General features: G+C 41.2%; 1 protein-coding gene across 6 annotated transcripts in view; it reads left to right on the top strand.

Moving 5' to 3' along the window:
* The first annotated feature begins 7,776 nt into the window (after positions 1-7,776).
* Positions 7,777-25,024, top strand: part of VPS13A (vacuolar protein sorting 13 homolog A) — a 293,093-nt gene continuing 275,845 nt past the window's right edge. For all 6 annotated transcript variants that reach the window (XR_011649379.1, XR_009186770.2, XR_009186769.2 and 3 more), the window contains exon 1: positions 7,777-8,079. Coding sequence is in view for 3 of the 6 variants with exons in the window: in XM_058301627.1 (XP_058157610.1) it covers positions 7,980-8,079 (100 nt within the window). In the remaining 3 variants the exon portion in view is untranslated. The remainder of the gene's footprint in view (positions 8,080-25,024) is intronic.

The raw sequence follows: 25,024 nt of genomic DNA, 5'->3' as shown, positions 1-25,024 counted from the left end.
TGGCAACGCGTGATGGGCATTGTCCACATTATGGCTTGGGAATTCTTCTGAGGGCCTCTTGGGGGTGGGGCTGAGGCCTGCCCCGCTGGGAGTTTAAAGGCTGCTGGGAACCTTGGGTGGAACGGCAGTCGCGGGCTCAGTGATATCCTTTCCCACAACGCGGACACGGCGTAGAAGGGCCCCTTGGCCGTCGCATCGGCGGGTCTGAGCAAGGCGCTGGGCCTGGCTGGGAGCACTCGCGGACGAAGTGGCCGGGCTGGCCGCACCGAAAGCAGACGGAAGTGGGGCCGGATGAAACAGCCATGGCAGAGGCAAAGGCAGTAGTGAGTGTTCTGACTTGTGGGTCAACGTCACGGCAAGCAAGGACCCATTCGTGCAGAGCCTTGTCGCGTATGGGAAGGACTACGGCCCGGAACAGCGCAAGGCGCCCGTCAATGACTAACTCTTTGGCTAACGCAAATTGGGCATCCTCGCTGGAAATTTTCCGCTGACAAGCTTCCAGGACGCGGGCGACAAATGCTGGGAAGGTCTCATTGGAGTCCTGAAGCAGCTGCGTGAGCTTGGTGGGCTGCTTGGTGGAAACTAGAGAAAATGACCGCTGGACGAGGACCTTTACCCGGTGCCAAAACCCTGGGTCAATTTCGAGATAAGAACGAGGGTTTGCATAATTGTTGGTGCCCGTGTATGCTTCGGAGGGATCAAGGACGCCAGCCTGGGCATTCTCCACGATTTGCCGGTCAACAGCCGCTTGGTAATGGGCGCGCCATTCAATGAATTGACCCAGTGTTAAGATGGCACGGGCTAGTGCAATCCAGTCATATGGGAGAACGAGTTGGGTCCCCAACTCCTCAAGTAGTTGCTGCGCATAAGGGCTGCCAATCCTGTCTTCCTTTACAGCTTTGCGGAGGGTTCTGACCTCTTCCGCTGTAAAGGGTAGCCAAGTTTGGGGTCGCTGTGGCGTAGGCTGCGGATTCAGCAGATACAGCTGAGGGGTTGGAGAAGGTGTGGCACCGGGGACCGATGGAGCAGCCAAGGCAGGTGAAGGACTATTGCCGTACGGCGGCGGCAAGGGATAAGCGGAACACGGGTGAGAAAATGGCGGCTTAGCGACTTCCGGGTGACAACAAGATGGCGGCGGGACCCTTCTGGGTGCCGGCCAAGATGGCGGAGCAGCCACATCCGGCAGCAGACAAAATGGTGCGAGGGGCGTTTCCGGTTTAGCGGAAGATGGCGACCATGCAGTTTCCGGGCCCGAACCGGATGCTGACTGGGCAGGAAGAGGCGGGTAGAGGCGGGAGGAGGAGGATACTGGTGGAGAAGAAGCCGGATGCGCGCCATCTTGGGCAGAAGTGGGGGAAGAAGGCGGAAGTCCGCCATCTTGGGGAGTGGCAGGAGTGGTTTCTGTCTGCTGCGGGGAGCTCGGGCGGGGAGGTTCGCGCTCGAGAGCAGCAGCAAGTTGGTCAGACAGAGAGTCATTGTCGGCAGGTTCATCGGGATCACAGTCTAGAGGCCGTTTGGGAGAAACTTCATAAACGGCTTCGGTCGGAGCGCCAAGGAGACAGGCGCGAATGGCAACGAGAACGGGTGAGAGGCCTGCTGGGAAGGTGCGTTTCTCGTGCTCCATGGCGGAGGTGACTCGATCTATGAGTCGCGAGTATGTGTCCGGGCTCCAGAGTTGGCAGGTGGCGAGCCACGGATTAAAAGGGAGCAAGAGATCCCAGTACTTTTGGAGCTGCCGCAAGGAGACGCGGACTCCGTTGGCATCGAGCAGGGCAGCGAGGGCCCTGACCTGCAGCGCCTGACGCAATGACAAAGAGGCGCCCATGACGGGATAGGGACGGGACGACAGCGAGGGGTCCCTTGGGGCTCGTCCGGGCGAGGGGTCCCTACCTGGAGAGGAGGACGATCACAGCAGCAGCAGCAGCAGCAGAGAGGGGCCGGGGGAGGAGCTGCCACGTTGGGCGCCAGTTGTTGCTGAGCGTGAGGGTGTCGTCCTCGCTCAGGCCCAAGAGTCGGGGGGGCTTGCTCCTGCCGATCAGCCGGCGGGGGGTGCCCCGAGAGGGAGCACCGGTTCTCCAGGCGTGGGGGACGCGTGGTTGGGAAAAAACCACGGAGACCGCTTGAGCACAAGAACAGGTCTGCTTTATTACGGAAGTACACTTAGCTATATAGGGTTGGGTAGAGGGAGGGGCGTGATGAAGGGAGGGTTGGCTAAGGGGCGGCTGTGGACAGGCTGAAGCTGATGGATAGACCTGAGGTAAGCAGTTACTGGGGAAGAGGGCAGATTGTGGGTTGGCAATATGGGCGGGACTGGCGGGAAGGACGGCGGGAGCTGGAAGGGTAGGAGGGGTGGAGAAAGGCGGCAACAGATAAACTTTAAAAAACAGAGAAAATACACATTACCTAAAGTTTCACCATCTAGATGTAACCACTGTTAACATTTGGTAAGCATACTTATAGGTTTCTGTTTTAGTTTCCTTGTTGCTAAAGCAATACCATGTGATGGGTTGGCTCATGGTTTTGAGGCTAGGAAAAGTCCAAATCAAGGTGTCATCAAGGTGATGCTTTCTTCCCAAATACTGGGGTTCTGGGGCTGACTGCCGGTGATCCTTGGTCCTTGGCTCTTCTATAACATGGCAATGCACATGGTGTCCTCTCCCTTCCTTTCCATGTTCCTTTGACTTTTACCCTCTGAGTGTGCCTGCCTTTGTGACATTTTTTGTCTCTCTGTGACCTTCCCTATAAGGGCTTCAGTAATAGAATTAAGACCCATCCTGTGTGTGGTAGTTCGAGGCTGTATGTACAGCAGAAAATCACATTCTTACAGCTGGTCCATTCCTGTGGGTGTAAACCTGTTGTGGGTAGGACCTTCTGATTAGGTTATTTCAGTTGAGGTGTGGCCCAGGATGAGTCTTAATTCTTTTACTAGAGTTCTTTCTAAACAGGATGAATATGGAGAGAGAGATCAAGAGAAGCAGGGAGAAAGCCATGGAAACCAGAAGCTGAAAGTAATGAAACGTGGATGAGAAGGGAGAGACAAGTAGATGTTACCATATGACTTGTCATGTGACAGAGGAGTCCAAGATTGCCAGCAGCTGGTCTTGGGGAGAGAGCATCACCTGATGATGACTTGATTGCATATTTTTATGGCCTCAGAACTGTAAGCTTGTAAGCTAATAAATCCTCATTGTAAAAGCCAACCCATTTCTGGTATATTGCATTTTGACCGCCTACACTGGGCCATACCCTATCTGAAGTAACCTCATCTTCCATTAGTATAGATCTTCATTATTATTTTTAATGTCTGTATAGTAACCCATGTGTGTTTGTGTGTGTGTGTGCATGTGTATAATTTACTTAACCAGTTTCCCTTTCAATGGATTTTTAGGTTATTTACTTTTTTTTTTTTTTGCTATTACAATGCTTTGAAGAGTGTTCTTGTACAAGTGCCTTTTTGAGTTTTTATTTTATTTTCTTAAGGTAAATCTTTAGAAGTGGGATTGCTAAGTCAGAAGTCATGAATGTGTGTGCCTTTTAGAAAGATATGTATTTTAAGTTTAGAGCAGTGCTGTAGTGCTGTGAAGAAACATTACTAACAATTTTCATAAGATAAGGTAACACCTAGTTTCATGTATTGGAAGGAAAGCAGGATTGTTTTCCTAGGGCTATAGTGCCAAAGTGAAGAATGGTTTTACCAGAAGACCATTTGGAAAGATCTGGGTTTTTCCACAAGAAAAGGCCACTGTTTAAAAGAATGAATGTGGAGTCTCATATCTGGTTCCATTATCTCTGCTTTAACTTTTTGATAATTGACTCAATAAAATCATAATATTCATTCAACTGTCATTCCACAAATATTAATTGAGGAGCTTTCTAGGGCCCTGAATAAAAATGGTGAAACAACAAAACAAAACAAAATAAAAAACAACCCCAGTGTCTCTGCCCCTCTGGAGATTACATCTCAGTAGGAGAAACAGCAATAAATAAGACAAAAATGAGTAACAGTTTGGGGGGTTAGCATCATAAAGAAAAATAAAAACTCAGTGGTCAAAGAAGACTTTCATGATTAGTTAACACTCAAGCCTAGATCCGCAGGAAATAAAGATGCATGTCAATCAAGTCAAGGTGGGAGAGACCTTATATATCTGGTACTCTTGTTATTTTCCTGGTCCACTTTCAACTATGATCCGGGTCAAGGATGGTGTTTCAAGTGCCTTTACATTTTCTGTAGCAGTGCCACATCTGTGTAGAGTTAACTGGTATCTGGGGTAAGTGTACGAATATTGGCTGTCCTTCTCCAGATCATGAAGGCAGCAGGGGATCTTTCAAGGTTCTCAGTCTTTTTTTAATCTCCCTTCCAACAGATTTTCTTCTTTTTTTCAAGGATTGGAACACATAAACCAAAATTACATTTTGCTGTTTATGATTTTGAACCATTAACTAAGAAGGAGTGCAGGCCTCTGTGAGGCAGGGCCAGTTAGAATTGTCCTGTAAAACAGACATCTTCTAGACTGGTTCCTCCAGGGTATCTTTAAACGTGGTCTGTTTTAATGCTTTTGTTATTTGGCCTTCTAGCCTGCGACCACAATGCTAATTTTGCATGGGCAGTGATGAACGGACAAGCAAAACACCAATGACATTCACTTGTGGGCAGAGAGTTGGGATTAGGAGGGAAAACTTATTTAAGGTTACTACTAGCATGCCAAAAATTCAAATATGAAAATCTTATGGCCTGTAAACTAAATATGAGAAGCAAATGCTACTTGCAAAGTTAGAGATTTATTGTAAAATTGGATGATATTGCAGTCTAAAAGTTACTCAGGAAGATGGGTGTCGAGGTCTTCGTACTGCCAGGAAACTCTGTAGCCACCGACGGGACCAGAAGTGGCATGATAAACAGTACAAGAAAGCTCAACTGGGCACAGCCCTGAAGGCCAACCCTTTTGGAGGTGCTTTCCATGCAAAGGGAATTGTGTTGGGAAAAGTAGGGATTGAAGCCAAACAGCCAAATTCTGCCATCAGGAAGTGTGTCAGGGTCCAGCTGATCAAGAATGGGAAGAAAATCACAGCCTTCGTACCCAATGATGGTTGCTTGAATTTTATTGAGGAAAATGATGAAGTTCTGGTTGCTGGATTTGGTTGCAAAGGTCATGCTGTTGGTGGCATTCCTGGAGTCTGCTTTAAGGTTGTCAAAGTAGCCAATGTCTCTCTTTTGGCTTTATATAAAGGCAAGAAGGAAAGACCAAGATCATAAATTTTGATGATACAGCAGTAGTAATAAATTTTCATATGCCAAAAAAAAAAAAAAGAAAAAAATAAAGTCATTCAGAAGCTTATTTTTTCCCCCTTCAATTGATCATCAATTGAGTACAGCATTTTAATTATGATCTGGAGAGAGAACATGTTACATTGACATACCCCCAAATTTGAAACTTGAACTTTTTTTTTTGGTAGACGCTGGGCTTATTTCTTAAGGTGCAACAGAAACTTAGTTTAATGGGTGTATCTATTCTTTAACATGATGGCATTCATGTAGTTTTGCTTACAAGCTTCCTCAGAGTGATTACACACAAGGACTGAGTGCAAAATTGTATCTTTTAGTAATCACATGTTGTGTTCATAACACCACCAAACACTAGATAATTACAATAAATATCTTTTTTGTTCTAACACTTCCTAAAACAGAAGTTTTTTCATTGCTCTCCAACAATTAAATTCTTCTTCTAATTTTTCAGTCTGTCCCTCCTTGCCCTGACAATACTACAGGAATTTCCTGGATTGTAAAATTAGTATGATGTGTCTGCAAGGGACTTAAGATGTGTTTTTGAAGTGAATTCTGGGAATTCTCGTAACTTAAAATATTGTACTAGATAAAACAGTGGAATTTCATAACTGTTAGTATATATATACCTTATTGATATTAGAGTGGTAAGTGGTAAACTATCTCATAATATAGAACTTATCCTTTTTCTGGACATTTTAGCCTCTATTAGTTTCTCTCTACACATATCCTAAAGTAGGTTTCTAACATCGTCAGCCACAAGCAAAAGGACAGGGTGGAGCCCTTTCAGAAGAATTGCCAGGTTCTGATGTGGGCTATGGGTGGGAGGCTCTTCATCTCTTTGTAGATAACCTAAGCTGTCTGTGACTTGTGGGCGTGGGACAGTAAGAGGCTGCAGTCCTGCCCTTGGTGACCATGGCAATGAATCCAGTCCCAGGAAACAGTTTAGCAATGCAAACTCTATAAACTTCAAATATTCAGGGAAAATGCAAACCAAATGTGCTAAAAGCTTATCTAAAATGTATAAGGTCCATGCTAAAAGCTTACCTAAGATGCAGAGGATATACGCTAATTCAAACCTATTGAGCACTGAAACAAAGAATAATTTAACCCTTCTTCTCTGTAAAAATGGAACTCAAAATTCTTGTTCAGGGCTCGGGTTTGAAACAGAAAGCTCCTGAGTCCAGCCGTCTGTCAGTCAATAAATCATTTTTCCTTCTCAAAATCATTCCTGAGTACTGGCCTTTTTATACGCAAATAATTTAACCTCTCTCAACTTCTACGGAGTTCCAGCTCCCCTTTCTGCAGAGCAATAGCTGTGTGACATTGGGCAAATTCCTAACACCTCAGCTTCCTTCCCAGGGGGTTAAATGGGTGACTACTAGAGGCCCTTCAAATATAAAATTATTTAATAATGACTTATAAACTCACGTAAAAGAAGATTTTACTTGGTTTTTACCAGGCATTCTACTTTTGGGTAAACCTTAAATCTTTAATTTTTAGGAAACCTGCGTGATCAGGCATAAAAAGGTATTAAAATGCTGCTGACATTAGCCGAAACTCATCAGAGACATTCATTTGCCATGTTCAAAGGACATTCCTACGTCTTAAATTAAGTGATGACTTGTACTTCTCTAAACCTCACACCTAGCGTCTCTGCGACTGGCCTTTGGGCCTATTGCTACATAAAACCAAACAGGTGTGGACGAAAGAGCTCTGATTTTCCTTTATTTCAGGTAAGTCTGTGAAGGTTCAGGGATGAGAATGTAGTCCTGTCAGTACTCCTTCGAGGAAATCAGAGGGGAAACATGCCACTCTATGGGATAAAAGGCTGTTCTTCGTAAATGACTTGACCAAAAAAAAGGTCGTGCCCATCTCAGACACAGGGAAGGGGGGTGGAACTTTACTCCCCAGTTCACTCTTTCTCCCTACGATTTGCAGCTGGGAAAGCTAAGTCGACCGCAGATCCGACAGTCCGTGCCTGCCCTGCGCTCGGAGGTCGGGGCGGCAGTTCCTGGCGCCCATACACCCCCACTGGCCGGGGCCAGGAAGCTGGCGCCGCCCGGGGCGCCGCCTCCTAACCTGTAACAATGGGTGCGGGGGTGCTTCCTGCGACACCACAGCCCGAAGCCTCCCGCCTAACGCGAAGGTCCCTGCGCAGATCCGGTCCGCGCTCCGGCGCCAGACCCACGCCCGCACGCAGGGGAGGAGCGCCCCCGCGGGGCCGTAACCGCCGCACCCCCCACCCGCCGCCAGTCAGGACTTCGGTCAGCAGGAGTAGGGGGCGGGGCGGCATCGGGAAAACCTCGCAGCTCCGGGCACGCGCCCCGTTGCCAGGCGATTGGGGAGGAGGCAGGGCCGATGGGAAGAAGGAGTGCCCGGCCGCGCCAAAGGGAGCACGCGCCGGCGTTGGGGCCGCGCAGCCTCCCTCGTCCCTTTCGGGCCGGCGCGCCCAGGTTGGCTCTGGCTGCTCCACGCCCCGCCTCCGCGCTCGAGCCCGACCTGCGCACGCGTCGTGCGCGCGGCCGGCTCCTCCCCTCGCAGGGCTCGGGGCAGGGTTACGCGTCTAGCCGGAGTGAGTGCCTCAGTCCCCGCCGCCCGGGAGCCGGTGACCGGGCGATCTCGCGGGAGTGGCGCGCGGGGAGGCGCAGGAAGAAAGTGCAGGGGACGGTCGCCGTGCCCGACGCGGCTGAAGAAAATGGTGTTCGAGTCGGTGGTCGTGGACGTGTTGAACCGGTTCCTGGGGGACTACGTGGTGGACCTGGACAAGTCCCAGCTCACTCTGGGCATCTGGGGAGGTAAAGAGACCGCCGCCGCCCCTCAGTCTCGCCTTCCTCTCGGGCCCCTGGCGGCCCCGGCCCAGCTTCCTGGGGCCCCAACCCCCGCTCGCCACCTGCCGCCGCTTTTCTCGGGGGCTTCCGGGGCTCTGTTTTTTCTTTCCCGGGTGGGTGCGGGATGAGAAGGTCACGCTTTAACGAATGGAGAGGCCGAAGGGTCCTGCTTTGGGCTCCGTGGGTCTGGAGTGCAAATGCTGCCGACGCGCACTTACTTCCCCGGTCCCGAGCGGTCGGGTCTCAGCCGCTGGGCGAGGGGAAGCGACGAGAAGCCCCCCAGGTTTGGTTTCTTTCCCGTCGTTTTCCCCTTTGGGTTATGGCGAAGTTCCCAGAGAGCCCACGGAGTGTCGCACGCTGCCCCGCACGTGAAGGGCGGGCGCTGTGACAGGAGACGTCCTCCTCTTTCCTTCCCTCGCCGGGTTCTGGCTAAACCGAGGGTGGTTTCTCAGCTCCCCCTTCAGGCCGCACCGTCAGGACCCTGGGTTGCTCCCCCGGGTTCGGCTGCTAACAGACAGCGAAACTCGAGTGCACAGTTAACTCAAACGGTTGTGACTCGTTTGTAAGACTTTTTGTGGGTCAGAGTGAATTATTGAGTTAAAAAAAAAATTAGGTAGGCTTGTGCAACATCTGAGAGGAACAAAAGATGGAGGGATAAAGATACACTGACATGTGGGCTGACCGGAGTTACTTTGTGTCTGTTTACAGTGGTGATCAGGTTTATTTGAACCTTATTTTAAATGCTTCCATCCATCTTTGCATTATACCTTGTAAATACTTAATAGAAATTAGACTGCTTTTTATGAAGCAAATTTCGCATGCCAAATTTAGGATTAATTTTTTGCATGAAGAGTGTGTATATATATACACACATATGAAGTGTTTTTTTGAATATGCATATACTTTCAGCCTTCTAAAATACTTATCTTGATTTTTCTGGTTTATGAAATAGTGTATATAGGTAATTTAGTTTAATTAAGAAAACGTACTCTTACTACTGTTGGTATCTAGTACTATGAGGGTGGACTACAAGAACTAGAGACATAAATACTAGCTCAGCTTCTCAGACTATTACCGAAAACCTTCAGATTGTTTAATCTGTACTCTTCTCAGTTGCAGTTTAAAAATAATAGGACTTACCTCCACCCCCCTCAGAAGGAAGCCTTGAGAATTTGCTTGTACATCACATGGAAGCTCCAAAGAATGTGATTATCAACGGATTTAAAAAAATTGCATACAGTAAAATTAACTCATAGTGTTCACTTTTATGTGCTGACAAATGCGAAGAGATTTTTCCATTATTACAATCATGACACAGTAAAGTTCCCTCTCCCTCAAAATTTACTCTGCTTTCCCTTTGCAGTGTCCTACACACACATCCTACCCCCAAGTCCTAGTGACCTCTGATGTGTTATCCAACCCTTTGGGTGTGTCTTCTTTCACTTTCACAAAATGCATTGAAAATCATTCATGTGTTGTGTGAATTGGTATTTCATTCCTGTATTTTTGAGTAGTATTTCATTGAATGGCTGTATTGTAACTATCCATTCAGTAGTTGAAAGAATATTCTAGCGTTTTGTGGTGGTAAATAAAGCTATTATGTAAACATTTGTATATAGGTTTTTGTTTGATGTAAACATTTGTATACAGGTTTTTGTTTGAAAAGAAATTTTCATTTTGTGTAAATACCTTAGAGTCAGATGCTAGGGCATATGGTAAATGAATGTTTATAGGAAACTGCCAAACTGCTCTTCAAAGTGACTGTACCATTTTGCAACCCCACCAGCATTGTTTGGTCCAGTTGCTCTGCATCCTTGTCAACAGTTGCTTTTGTCATTAAAAACAATTTTTTTTTGTCATTCTAACAGGTATGTAGTAGTAAAGTGTGGTTTTAGTTCATATTTCCTTAATTATTAATAATATTAGCCATCTTTTCATGTAATTATTTGCCGTGCATATTTCTTCTTTGAAGTATTCAAATCTTTTGCCCCTTTTAAATTGGTTTGTTTTCTTTTTTGTTTCTTTTTTTTTTGAGATATAATTCATATTCCGTAAAATCCACCCTTTTAAGGTGTACAGTTCAGTGGTTTTTAGTATATTTATGACATTGTGCAACCATCACCATTATCTAATTCCAGAACATTTTTAATACCCCCAAAATAAACCTCATACCCGTTACCAGTAACTCCCCATTTGCCCTTGCCTTCAGCAGCTGGCAACCACTAACCTTTCTGTCTCTATGGATTTACCTTTTCTGGAGATTTCATTCAAATGGGAATTGTGCAATATATGGCCATTTGTGTTTGACTTCTTTCACTTGGCATAATGTTTTCAAGGTTCATCCATGTATCTGTGTACATCCATGTATATATGAGTACGTCATTCCTTTTCATGGCTAAATAATATTCCGTTGTATGACTGCACTACATTTTATTTATTCTTATTTTTTTTAGGAAATTGTTTTTCTTTAAAATTTATTTTTATTTCTCTCCCCTTCCCCCCCACCCCAATTGTCTGTTCTCTGTGTCTATCTCCTGTGTGTTCTTCTTTGTCCGCTTCTGTTTTTGTCAGCAGTACAGGAATCTGTGTTTCATCTTGTTGTGTCATCTTGTTGTGTCAGCTCTTCATGTGTGTGGTGCCATTTCTGGGCAGGCTGAACTTTCTTTCGCGTTGGGCGGCTCTCCTTACAGGGTGCACTCCTTGTGAATGGGACTGGCACAGCATTCTTTGCCCGCATCAGCGCTGCGCATGGGCCAGCTGCACACGGGTCAAGGAGGCCTGGGGTTTGAACCGTGGACCTCCCATGTGGTAGACGGACGCCCTAACCACTAGGCCAAGTTCACTTCCCTGTTTATACATTCATCAGTTCGTACATTCATCAGCTGTTGAGCTGTTTCTAAACTGGTTTCTTATTGTTGAGTGCTGAGAGTTCTTTTAAGTATTATTGGTAAAAGTCTTTCGTTAGATAAGTAACTTAAAAGTAGATTCTCCTACTTAGTCTGTCTTTCACAAAGCAAATGCTTTTAATTTTGATAGAAGTTCAGTTTGTCACAGTTTTCTTTTATGGATTATATTTTCGGGTTCTTATCTAAGAAGTTTTTGCCTAAACCCAAGTCAGGAAGATTTTTTTCTATGTTTTCTTTTAGAAATGTTGCAGTTTTATGTTTAGGTCTCTGGTCCATTTTTTGTGTATGGTATAGGTTGAAGGCTGAGGTTCGTTTATTTTTTCATTTTTATTTTTTTTACATATGCACATCCAGTTGTTCCAGCATTGCTTGCTAAAAAGACTATTTTTTCTCCATTGACTTACTTTTACACTTTAATCAAAACAAAACAAAAAGTAGACTTTGTGTGGGTTAATTTTTGGATTGTATTCTGTTCCAACAATCTGTATCTATCCTTTAACCAGAATCACACTGTCTTGATAACTGTAACTTTATAGTGCATCTTGAAAGCAGGTAATGTGAGTCCTCCAGTGTTGGTCTTTATCAAATGATTTAAAAAATCCATGTCGAGTGTTTTATGTATAGAAATTGATTAAATTTTGATAAATGAAGCTTTAAATAGAGTACTTTTTAAAAACATCCTTTGAGAATTTCAAAAGTAGTAACTCAATAAATTTAGAGGATTTAAAAAAAACATTTTTTTTGGAAAATTTTAATAATAGAAACTAGATGCTGCATAGGAAAAATTTTAAGAGGGTGGACTTAGTATTTTATGGTTTAATATCAGAATGACCTACTAGTTGCAAATGTGTGCTTTTGCTAGGTTTCTCTATTATAATTAAGTTAATTTCACCATTGGTATGTTAATAATACTCAGCAGGTACTTTGATCTCAAACTTAATAATAATGGGTAGTGCTCTAAGCATTTGTTTCTGAGATGTTTTGTTTTTGAAATCAGAATCCCTTTTCCCTTAGAAGCATTGTTATTTATGAATGAAGAGTTATAATGTAGCAGAAGAGTTATGATGTAGGAAAATAGTACTGTTCTACTGAGTTCTATATAGTAGACTGGAATCATCAATCCTGTAGAAGGAGACAACGAAATTGAGTTTCATTCCAGTACTGACTCTAGGGAAATTTTGGTGTTATGTATACTTTTTATACATTTCTATTTACAGTTCTCCACCCCTCCCCTGTATTCATCCAGTTAAGAAGGTCCATCATAGACTCATCCCCCAACTTTTCTAAGTTATCTACCACTTTGTGTATTTCCTTCAAGGGCTAGGCTGCATCAGAGTCAGCTGTGGATGCTTGTTATGAATACAGATTTTTGAACTACTCCCCAGAGATTATAATAATTCATTTATCTGTAATAGGATGACAAAGTTTTTTTTTTTCCCCCTCAATAAATGACACTGGAGATTGTGATGCACAATCAGATGCAATTTAAGAGGAATTTCAGCATGAACGTATTAGAGATACAGAGGAAGAAGCAATAGAAAGAATGGTTTGTGTGATAGGATTATCATTTGTAAGACGGGGAGTACCTGTGCGTTATAGCTCCTTATCAACTTAGTCTTCTACCTTCTTGCTCTTTTGTTTTCTCCAAAATTACAAAACCTGACAGCTTTTGCAATTTTTTTTATGTCTGACATCTTTATATAACACTAAGATGCTCAGATTTCTGTTGTTCTGTTTCATGATTTTAAATTGAGGTCAGTTTTACATAACATGCAGTTAACCATTTTAAAATGAAAAATTTATTCAGATTTAATGTGTTCACAATGTTATATAGTCACCAGTCTCTCTAGATTCAAAATATTTTCATCACCCAATAAAAACGCCTTGTGCCACTCTCTAGTCACCCTTTCTACTATCCTCTAGTAACCTCTAATCTACTTTCTTTCTATATGAATTTGCCTATTGTGGATCTGTCATATAAAAGGAATCAGTATGTGAACTTTTGTGTCTGACTTCTTTAAATTAGTATGTTTTTGAGGTTCATCTTAAGTTTTAGTGTGTATCAGTGTATTCCTTTTTATTGAATGATGTTTCATTTATTTTTGTGCCACAGTTTATGCATTCATCTGTTGATGGAATTTGGATTGTTTCTAACTTCTGCATATTTTGACTACTGCTGTAAACATTCTTGTACCAGGTTGTGTGTGGACATATCTTTTCATTTTTCTTGGATATATATACCTAGGAGTGAATTTGCTGGGTTGGGCAGTTTAAGTTTTTGAGAAAATACCAAATCTTTTCTACAGGGGCTGTACCATTTACATTCCATGAGCAATATACCAGGGTTTCTATTTTTTCATATCCTCCCCAAACCTATTTTGCATTGAAAAAAAAAATTAAAATGGTTCTAGTGAGTATGAAGTAACAACACTTTTTTTTTTTTGAGGTACCAGGACTAGGTATTGAACCTGGGACCTTGTATGGTGGGAAACCAGTGTTCAATCACATTGACTTTCCTGAGTTGGGTTTTTCATTTGTTTGTTTCTTGCTTTTTCTTGGTTTTTTTTTTTTTTTTTTTTTTTGGAGGCACCAGGGATTGAACTCGGGACGTCCCATGTGGGAACCAGTTGAGTTGAGGCACTCAACTGCTTGAACCACATCCACTCCCACATTGTGGTTTTAATTTGCATTTCCTAAATGATCAGTGATGTTGAGCATCAAGTGATTTGCTTATGTATCTTCTTTGGAGAAAGGTATATTCAAGTCCTTTGTCCATTTTTTTTTAAACACATCAATTTTATTGATGCATATTAATAAAGCATACAGTTCTTCCAAAGTGTACAGTCAGTGGTATTTGGTGTAATCACATAGTTGTTCACTCATCACTTCAGTCGTTATTAGAGCATTTTCATTGTTTCAATAATAATAAAAATAATAGACAAAAAACAGACCAAAAAGGAAATTCTTCACCTCTCAATCTCTCTGTTTCCCCTGCTGTACATAACTGGTATTTCTGGTTATTGTGCATTTATTTATTTATTTATTTATTATGGAGTTTTATTGCGATATATTCACAAACCTGATGATCTACCTAAAGTGAATCGTCAATGACTTTTAGTATAATCACAATGTTGTATGTTCATCAGAACAAATTTTAGAATTATTAAATTACTTCAAAAAAAGTGAAACTCCAGACTCCTTAGCAAGCCTTTCCTAGCCCTACATAATCACTAATCAAATTTCATCTTTATAAGTTGATTTATACATACATTTTATATAAATGGAATCATACAATGTGTTACACAATATAGTTTATAGTAACAGTCATATGGTATTTGTCCTTTTGTGTCTGGCTTGCTTCATTCAACATAATGTCCTCCAGGTTCATCCGTGTTGTCATATGCTCTAAGACTTCATTTCTTCTTACCACTGCATAATATTCCATTGTGTGCATATACCACGTTTATCCATTTATCAGTTGATGGACACTTGGGTTTTTTCCATCTTTTAGCAATTGTGAATAATAGTGCTGTGAACATAGGCATGCAGGTTTCTATTTGTGTCACTGCTCTCAGCTCTGCTTTGCCCATTTTTAGATTGTTACTTGTATTTTTGTTGAATTGTAAGAGTTCTTAGTATATTCTGGATAGTAAATTCTTATTAGATATATGATTTGCAAATATTTTCTTGCATTCTGTATGTTTTATTTTTCTCAGTCTTGATAATGTCCTTTACACAAAAGTCTTACATTTTATGAAGTCCATTTTGCTATTTTTTTTTCTTTCTTTTTTTTTTGCTTGTGATTTGGTGTCAAAACTAGGAATCCACTGCCAAAACTCAGGTTATGAAGATTTACCCCTCTGTTTTTCTCTAAGAGTTTTATAGTTTTTAACTCTCATATTTAGGTTGTTAATCCATTTGGAGTTTTGTGTTATGGAGTGAGATGTGGGTTCAACTTCATATATTTCCATTTGGCTAACAAGTTGTCCCAGCACCATTTGTTGAACAGGCAGTTTTTTCCCACTGAATGATCTTGTCACCCTTGTCAAAAATCAATTATAGATTTATGGATTTATTTCTGGACTCTTAAGTCTGTTTTATTGGTCTGAATGTCTATACCTATGTTAGTACTACACTGTTTTGATTACTTTAGCTTTGTAGTAAGTTTTGAAATTGGGAAGTGTGAGTTCTATTTTTTAAATTTTTTATTTCTTTCAATATTGTTTTGGCTAATTGGGGCCCCTTAGAGTTCACAGTGAATTAGAGAATAGGCTTTTTCATTTCTGCAAAAAGGCAATTGGAATTTTGGTAGGGATTGTCTTGAATCAGCAAATCGCTTTGGTAGTGTTGCTATGTTAATAGTTAAGTCTTTCAATCCATGAACATGGGCTGTCTTTTCATATACTTAGCTTTCCTTTAATTTCTTTAATTTCCTTTAAGCAATTTTTTTTTTTTAAAGATATGGATAGCTGGGATTGAACCTGGGACCTTGTATGTGGGAAGCCAGTGCTAAACCACTGAGCCACATAGGCTTCCCTGAGTTGGTTTTTTTTTTTTTTTTTTTGCGTGTTTTTTTTTTTTTTTTTTTTTTCCCAGGAGGTACTGGGAACTGAACCTGGGGACCTCCTGTGGAAGGCAGGTGCTCAGGCACTTGAGCCACATCCACTCCATCAGCAATGTTTTATAGTTTTTAGTGTACAAGTCTTTCACCTCCTCAGTTAAGTTTATTCATAGGTATTTTATTCTTTTGGATGCTTTTGTAAACAGAATGTACTCTTAAAATTTTTCAGATTGTTAATTGTTAGTGTGTAGAAACACAGCTGATTTTTGTATTGGTATTATACCCTGCAACTTTGTTCAATCTTTTTATTATCTATAGTCTAGTTGATTTGGGGGGATTCTATGGAATTTTCTCTCTATAGAATCATGTCATTTGCAAATAGAAATAGTTTTACTTCTTTCTTCTTAATCTGCATGCCTTTCACATTTCTTAATCTTGCCTGATAACTCTGGCTGAAACTTCCAGTACAGTGTTGAATAGCAACAGTGAAAGTGGCCATCTTTTTCTTATTTTTGATGTTAGGGGAAAAGCTTTCTGTCTTTAACCACCAAGGATGATGTTAGCTGTGGGGTTTTCATAAATGCTCCCTATCATGTTGAGAAAGTTTTCTCCTATTATTAAAGTGTTTTTAGCATGAAAAGCATGAATTTTATTAAATGTCTTTTTGCATTGGAGATGATCATATGGTTTTTCCCTTTTCTTCTATTAATACGGTGTGTTGCATTGATTGGTTTTCTTATGTTGAACCACCCTTGAATTCCTAGCATAAATATCCTGTGGTTATTGTGTATCATCCTTTTAATGTACTGTTGGATTCTACCTGGTAGTAGTTTGTTGAGGATGTTCATGTCAGTATTCATGAGGGATATTAATTTATAATATATTTTTTGTGGTATCTGTGTCTGGCATTGCTATCAATTAATGCTGGTCTCATAGTATTGATGGGAAATGTTCCTGCCTCTTCTATTTTATGGAAGAGTTTGAGAAGAATTGGTGTTTAAATATTTTGTAGACTTTACCAGTGAAGCCATCTGCTCCTGTACTTTTCTTTGTTGGCAGGTTTTTGATTACTACTTCTCTCTCTTTATTTGTCATAGGCCTGTTAAAGTCTATTTCTTCTTGGGTTTGTTTTGGTAATTTATGTTAAGGAATTTGTCCATTTCATCTAGATTAATTTTTTTGGTATACAATTGTTCATACTAATCTCTTATAACCCTTTTAATTTCTGTGATGGCAGTAGTAGTGTCCTTTCATGTACCTACTCACAATACAGTGCTGCTATAATTAGAATGAATTGGGACACATATGAGGGAAAGCGAGTCTGAATGAAAATCAAAGTGACAGTAGAGACTGGCTTCTTTCCACCCAGGTGGGGTTGCTGCCCTAGCCTAGGCTCCAGGTCTGCCTCCAGTAGGGAGGAAAATGGGAGGATCTGCTCTCAGGCGCATCTCTCTTCCCGGGGCCTCTGCCATGTCTAGTAAGCTGTCTCTCTTTCTCTGTTTGATCTGTGTTTCCCTAATAGCTAGTAATGGTCAGCATCTTTTCATGTGCTTTTCTGACCATTTGTATTTCTTCATTGGAAAAATGTCTGTTCAAGTCTTTTGCCCATTTTTGAATTGCATTTTATGTCTTTTTGTCACTCAGTTGTGTGATCTCTTAATATAACAGGGAAATCAAATTCTTATTGGGTATGTGGTTTCAAAATACTTTCTCCCATTAAGTAAGCTGCCTTTTCACTCTTGACAAAGTCCTTTGAAACACAAAGGTGTTTAAGTTTGAGGACGTCACATTTATCCATTTTTTCTTTTGTTGCTTGTGCTTTAGGTGTAAGGTTTAAGCGCCCACCACCTACGATCAGGTCTTGGAGATGTTTCCCTATGTTTTCTTCTAGAAGTTTTATGGCTCTAGCTTTTATATTTAGGTCTTTGATTTGTTTTGAGTTCATTTTTGTGTAATGTGTGAGGTAGTGGTCCTCCTCCTTTCTTTCGTATATGGATATCCATTTCTCTGAGTGTACATGTTGAATAGACTGTTCTGCCTCAGCTGGGTGGGTTTGACAGCATTGTCAAAAATCACTTGATCATAGATATGAAGGTTTGCTTCTGAACTATCAGTTTGGTTCCATTGGTCTTTATGCCATGCAGTCAATGTTGTTTTTACTACTGTAGCTAGATAATATGATTTAAAGTGTGAACGTGAGAGTCCTCCAACTTCATTCTGCCTTTTAAAGATGTTTCTGGCTATGTGGGGCCCCATACCTTTCCAAATAAATTTCATAATTGACTTTTCCATTTTGGGAAAAAAGCGTCTTGGAATTTTTATTGGGATTGCATTGGATCTGTATCAATTGGGTAGAATTGATATTTTAATGATGTTTAGTCCAAGTCATGAAAACAATGCTTTTCCATTTATTTAGGTCCTTTTTGGTTTGTTTTAACAGTGCATTGTAGTTTTCTGAATATAAGTGATTTACGTTCTTGGTTAAGCTTATTTCTAAATATTTGATTCTTTTAGGTGCTATTGTAAATGGAATTTTTTTCTTGACTTGCTCCTCAGAATGCTCATTACTAGTGTATAGAAATACTACTGATTTTTTTTTGGCATATTAATCTTGAATCCTTCCACTCTGCTGAACTTGTGTATTAGCTCTAGTAGCTTTGTTGTAGAATTTTGGGTCTTTCTTGGTATAGGATCATATTATCTGCGAATAGCAACAGTTTTACCTTTTTCTTTCCATTTGGATACCTTTTAGTTTTCTTCCCTGACTGTGTTAGCTAGAACTTCTTGCACTGTTTTGCACAACAGTGGTGACAGTGGGCATCCTTGTCTTGTTTCTGAGCTGAACGGGAAAGCTTTCAGTCTTTCATCATTAAGTACAATGTTAGCTACGGGTTTTCACTATATCGCCTTTATCATGTTTAGAAAGTTTCCTTCAATTCCTATCTTTTGGAGTGTTTTTATCAACAAAGGATGCTGGCATATGTCAAACACCTTTTCTGCATCAGTCAAGATGATCATATGATTTTTCTTTGATGTATTAATGTGATGTATTACTCTGGTTAATGTGGTATACTACACTGATTTTGTTATATTATGGTTACTGGAGAGGCTGGTGCAGGTCCCCCCAGTTTCCTCCCTGCCGGAGGCAGGGCTGGAGTCTAGTCTAGGGCAGCAATCCAATCTGGGTTTAAAGAAGCTGGTCCCTACTGTCACTGATTTTTCAGGCAGCCCTGCTTCCCTTTATGCTGGAGGTAGAGTTAAAAGGAGGCTACAAGCCTCTTTCCAGCTTGGACAGGTTCAAAATTTAGCTGTTCTTAGGACTGGACTTCAGTCAGCTGAATTTACTGATCACTAGCCGAAGTCGGTGCCCAACCATCTCTTCCTTCCCAGTTTTTGGGAAATGGAGTTTCCAATTCCAGCCAGGGAGTAGCTTTCAAGGCCTCTTGTGCCACCAGTAGGAGATGAGCAGTAGCCTCCACAGCTCATGAATCTTCACTTCATATGGGTAGTCTTCTCCTCTGTTCTTCCAGGCATGTCTCAGGATGCTCTTTTGTTCTCCTGAGTCTCCCAAACAGGTGATTTAGATAGCTCTGGGTGATTACCCACTGCACTGTAAGAAGAGCTACTTTTGGAACTCCTTACTCTTCCACTATCTCATCCCTTCATATATTCCTTTTTTTTTTCCTTTAAACAGATCAGTTATATTGATACATGTTTCCAAAGATTTACAAACAACCTTTTTTACCAATTCTACACAGGTTAATCCTCAGCTTTCCATTCTGTATCCTCATTCTGTTTTCTGGTGACCTTTTCTCGTCATTAACTCCACAAGTTTACACAATGTATTTAGTTCATAAAATACAGTATTTGTCCTTTTGTGTCTGGCTTGCTTCACTTAACATAATGTCCTCCAGATTCATACATGTTGACATTGCTTAACGACTTTGTTTCTTCTTACTGCTGCATAATGTTCCATCATGTTTATACACCACAATATGTTTATCCATTCATTGGTTGATGGACTCTTGGGTGGTTTCCAACTTTTGGCAATTGTGAATAATGCCACTATGAACATCGGTGTACAGATGTCTGTTCATGTCACTGTTCTCATTTCTTCTGAGTATATACCTAGTAGTGGTATTGCTGGGTCACATGGCAAGTCTATATTTAATTTCCTTAGGAATTGCCAGACAGTCCTCTGCATTGGGTGTACCATTCTGCATGCCCACCACCAGTGAATAAAGCTGTCTCTCCACATCCGTCCCAGTACTTGTAGTTTTTGGACTTTTTAGTAGTGACCGTTCTAATAGGTGTGAAATAATATCTCATTGTAATTTTGATTTGCATTTCCCTAATTGCTAGTGATAATGAACATTTTTTCATGTTTTATTTTTTTGCCATTTGTATCTCTTCTTTGGGGAAATATCAATTCAAGTTACACTTGAATTAATTGGGGAATTTTGTCTTTTTATTATTGAGTTGTAATATTTTTTTATATATCATGGATATTAAACCATTATTGGATATGTGATTTCCAAATATTTTCTCCCATTGTATGGGAGAAAGAGAAGAATTGCTGCCTTTTCCCCCTTTTGACAAAGTCCTTTAAGGTGCAAAAGTGTTTAATTTTGAGGAGGTCCATTTATCTATTTTTTATTTTGTTGCTTGTGCCTTGGGTATAATGTTCATGAAATTATCTCCTACCACAAGATCTTGAAGATGTTTTCCTACATTTTCTTCTAGGTGTTTGTATTAGTCAACCAGAAGGTGTCCTGGTGGAAAATACCAGAACTCTGTTGGCATTTATAAAGGGTTTTTATTTGGGGTAGAAGCTTAGTCACAAGGCTCTGAAGAGTCTGACTCAGGGTACCATAAGAGCTACTTTCTCACCCAAAGTTATTTGCCACGTGTTGAAACAAGATGGGGCAATGTCTGCCAGGGTGCCTTCCTTCTTCCTCTTAAGGCTCTGTGGTTCTAGCTTCTTCTGATCTTAGCTATAGGCTGGCATAAGGCTCATCTCTCTCCCCAGGGCTTGTTTCTTTCTGGCTTAGGTGTTTTGTTCTCTTCACAAGATCAGCTGTAGACTCTCAGGCTCATTTCTCTTCCTGGGGCCTCTGCCATGACTAACAAGCTGTCTCTCTCTTAACGAGCTGTCTCTCTCTCTCTTTCCATTCGTCTTCTCTGTGTGAGTGTCTGCCCACCAAGGGGGCATGGACTCAATGCCCTACTGATGTGGCCGAATCAAAGCCCTAAATTTAATCAAGTAAATGTAACCTTTGAATTTAATATGATCAAGGGGTGTCATGCTCAGAGTAACTGACCAGTTTTTTCAAACATAATATCTCCTTTTCTGGAATTTGTAAGTAATATCAAACTGCTACAGTGTTGTATGGTTGTCACTTTTATATTTAAATCCTTGATCCATTTCAAGTTAATTTTTGTCTATGGTGTGAGATAGGCAGACCTCTTTCTTCCTTTTGGATATTATGTTAGTCAGCCAAAGGGGTGCTGATGGAAAATACCAGAAGCTTTCTGGTTTTTATAAAGGGTATTTATTTGGGGTAGGAGCTTACAGTTAGTAGGCCATAAAGCGTAAGTTGCTTCCTGCACCAGTCTATTTCCATGTGTTGAAGAAAGATGGCTGCTGACATCTGTGAGGGTTCAGGCTTCCTGGGTTCCTCTGGGCTCAGCTCCTCTGGTTTCTCCACAAGGTCAGCTGTAGACTATCAGGCAAATGGCTCTGTCTCTCCCTGGGGTTTCTGCCATGTCTAAGTAACTGTTTCTATTCCTTTTTGTTCTTCTCCTGGCTCAGGTCCTCTCTTCCCAGGACTTGCTTCTCTTTCCTCTGCATGCTTACTTCCTGGAGCTCCAGCTTAAGACTTCAGCATCAAACTCCAACATTAAAATTCCAACATCAGAAACCCTTAACTCTGTCCTTTGCCATGCCTTTTATCTGTGAGTCCCCATCCACCAAGGGCAATCAAAGCCCTAATCATAACTTCATCACTCCCAGGTACAGACCAGATTACAAACATAATCCAATATCTATTTTTGGAATTCATAACCATATCAAACTGCTACAGATACAGATATCCAGTTCTCCTAGCACCATTTGTTGAATAGACTGTTCTGGCCCAGTTGGGAGGGCTTGACAGCCTTGTCAAAAATCATTTGGCCATAGATGTGAGGATCTATTTCTGAGTTCTTTTTCTATTTTTTTTAAAGATTTATTTTTATTTATTCCCCCCCCCCCACCCCTGTTGTCTGCTCTCTGTGTCCATTTGCTGTGTGTTCTTCTGTGTCTGCTTGTATTCTCATTAGGCAGCTCTGGGAACCGATCCTGGGACCTTCCATAGTGGGAGAGAGGTGATTACTCTCTTGTGCCACCTCAGCTCCCCTGTTCTGCTATGTCTTCTTATTTTCTCTCCTCTTTGTCTCTTGTTGCCTCATTTTGCTGTGCCAGCTCTCTACATCGGCCAGCTCTCCTGTGTGGGGCCGCATTCCCGCATGGGCCAGCACTCTGTGTGGGCCAGCTTGCCCTCACCAGGAGGCCCTGGGCATCAAACCCTGGACCTCCTGTATGGTAGACAGGAGCCCAATTGGTTGTGCCACATCCATTTCCCATCTTGTAATTTCTTCTTTAAACCACTGACTATTTAAGAGTATGTTGTTTAATCTTCATATATTTATGAATTTTCCATTTTTCTGTTAATTATTGATTTCCCTCTTCATTCTATTATGATCAGAGAAGGTGTTTTGTATAATTTCAATTTTTTAAAATTTATTGAGATCTGTCTAGTGACCCGATATACAGTCTATCCAGGAGAAGGATCTATGAGCATTTGAAAAGAATGTATATCCTGCTGTTTTGAGGTATAATGCCCTTTAATGTTTGTTAGGTCTAGTTCATTTATCATATTATTCAAGCTGTTTTTTAATTTATTTATTCTCTGTCCAGATGTTCTATCCAGTACTGAGAGTGGTGTATTGAAGTCTCCAAATGTTATTGTAGAGACATCTATTTCTCCCTTCATTTTTGCCAGTGTGTACCTAATGTATCTTGGGGCACCCAAGTTAGGGGCATAAATATTTATTATAGTTATTTCTTCTTGGTGAATCGCCCCTTTTGTTAATATATAGTGACCTTCTTTAGCCCTTATAACATTTTTGCATTTAAAATCTTTTTTGTCTGATACTGGTATCGCTATCTTTTTCCAACCTTTCACTTTCACCCAGTTTGTGTCTGAGGTGAGTCTCTTGTAGACAGCATATAGATGGCTCATAATTTAAAAATTCATTCTATCTGTCTTATGTCTTTTGATTTGGGAGTTCAAACCATTAACATTCAATGTTATTAGTATAACACCCATATTTTCCTTTGGCTTTCTGTCGTCATACCTTAACTATTGTCTGTGTTTTTACCCTTTAATTTACCCTACCTAATAATCTTTCATTTCTACACTGTTCTTCACGTATCTCACCCTTGTATTTTCCTTTAAGGTTGCAGCACTCCCTTTAGTAGTTCTTGTGACACAGGTTTTGGATAATATACTCTTTTTGTTTGTGAAGATTTTAAACTCACCCTCCTTTGTGAAGGACAGTTTTGTGGATACAGAATTCTTGGCTGCCAGTATTTCTCTTTCAGTACCTTAAATCATACCAGTTTCTTTGTTCCTCCATGGTTTCTGATGATAGGTTGGCATTTAATCTTATTGAGGTTCTCTTGTATGTGATGCTGTGCTTTTATCTTCCTTCAAAGTCCTCTCTTTATCACTCATATTTGTAGTTCTGAATAGTAGGTCTCTTGGAGTAGGTCTCTTTGGATTTATTCTCTTTGGGGTGAGTTGTCTTTCATAAGGGTTGGAAAGTTTTTTGTCATTCTTTCCTCAAATATTCTTTTTGCCCCATTTCGATTCTCTTCTCCTTCTGGGACACTGATACTGCATATGTTCGTGCATTTTGCATTGTCATTCAATTTCCTGAGACTGTTTCATTTTTTCCACTCTTTTCTCTTTCTTTTCTCCTGTCTTTTCCAATTCAGGTGTCCTATCTTTGAAATCACTAATTCTGTCTTTGAGCAATTCACATCTATTATGTGCTTGTAACACATTTTTTCAAAAAAACTTACATATTTACTCCCCCCCCCCATTGTTCATACTCGCTGTTTGCTCTCAGTGTTCATTTGCTGTGTGTTCTCTGTGTTAGCTTATCTTCTCTTTAGGAGGAACCAAACGTGGGGCCTCTCATGTGGGAGAAAGACACTCAATCTCTTGAGCCACCTCCGCTCCCTGCTTTGTTGTCTATCTCATGGTGTTTCTTCTGTGTGTCTCTTGTTGCATTATCTTGTTGTGGCAGCTTTCTGCGCCAGCCAATCTGCCAGCTCGCTGTCTTGCTTGTCTTCTCTAGGAGGAACTGAACTCAGGGCCTCCTGTGTGTAGGTGGGATCTCAATCACTTGAGCCACATCTGCTGCTCTCTAACATATTTTTATTCTCATCCATCGTGTTTTTCATTTGCATAAGGTCTGTACTTTTCTTTGCAGACTTTCAGATTGTTCTTTATGTTTACCCAATGTCCTTTTAATATCCTTTATCTGTTTAGCTGTATTTTCTTTTAAATCTTTGGATTGATTTAGGAGATTAGCTTGATTATCATTGATTAGCTGTCTTAAATCCTGTAGTTTGTCAGGATATTTGGTTTATTTCTTTGACTGGACCATCTCTTCCACTTTCCTAGGGTGGCTTGTAATTTTTTGCTGATGTCTAGGCATCTGAATATTTTGGTGAATTTACTCTGATTGTCAATTTCTGTCTCTTGCCTAGTTTTTTTTTTTTTTTTTCCACAGCTCTTCTTTGATTTTTGGTTCAACTTAATCCAAGTCTTTAAAATTGCCTAACTTGTTATTAAAATCAGGATAGGGACTCACTAATGGGGTGCAGATTTTCTTCCAGGGGTTGGTGCTAGAGAGAAACCTAAAATCAGTTTTTCTCCTTGCAGTTTCCTGGCCAGCCAGTAGATAGTGCTTATTGGCAAACCTTTCCAGGGAGGTGTTTCTGTCAGTGTCCGCTTTCCTGTGTTTCTGATCTGGCCACAACTAAATTCAAAGTGGGCTCTGCTGGCTGAATTCACTGAAGAGAAACAATCTCTGTCCCTGGATGCACCCTCCTTCTTGTCTAGTAATAGCTGGCAAGAAGGAAGACATTTGTTCCTTTGCAGTGAGTCAGGGGTTTTATCCAGGCTTAATGTTCTGTGGATAGGGGATGGGGCCCTTTCAGGCCACTGTGGGGGTTTAGTAACTCAAGTTTGTTGTTTCAAGTTCTTTGTCTCTCTGACCCTCGCTCTCCTTTGGGTTGCGCAGCGCTGCCCTGGTCTGCTGACCCCCAAAGCAGGTCCCTTGGACAGCTGTTGGCACTTTTGCCATTGTTATTGTGAGAGAATCTAGCTTT

This window comes from Dasypus novemcinctus, chromosome 8, assembly GCF_030445035.2.
Source record: "Dasypus novemcinctus isolate mDasNov1 chromosome 8, mDasNov1.1.hap2, whole genome shotgun sequence".
In the NCBI taxonomy this organism is placed as follows: domain Eukaryota; kingdom Metazoa; phylum Chordata; class Mammalia; order Cingulata; family Dasypodidae; genus Dasypus; species Dasypus novemcinctus.
Note: the sequence above shows the minus strand (reverse complement) of the source record. Positions and strands in the feature narration are given on the sequence as shown.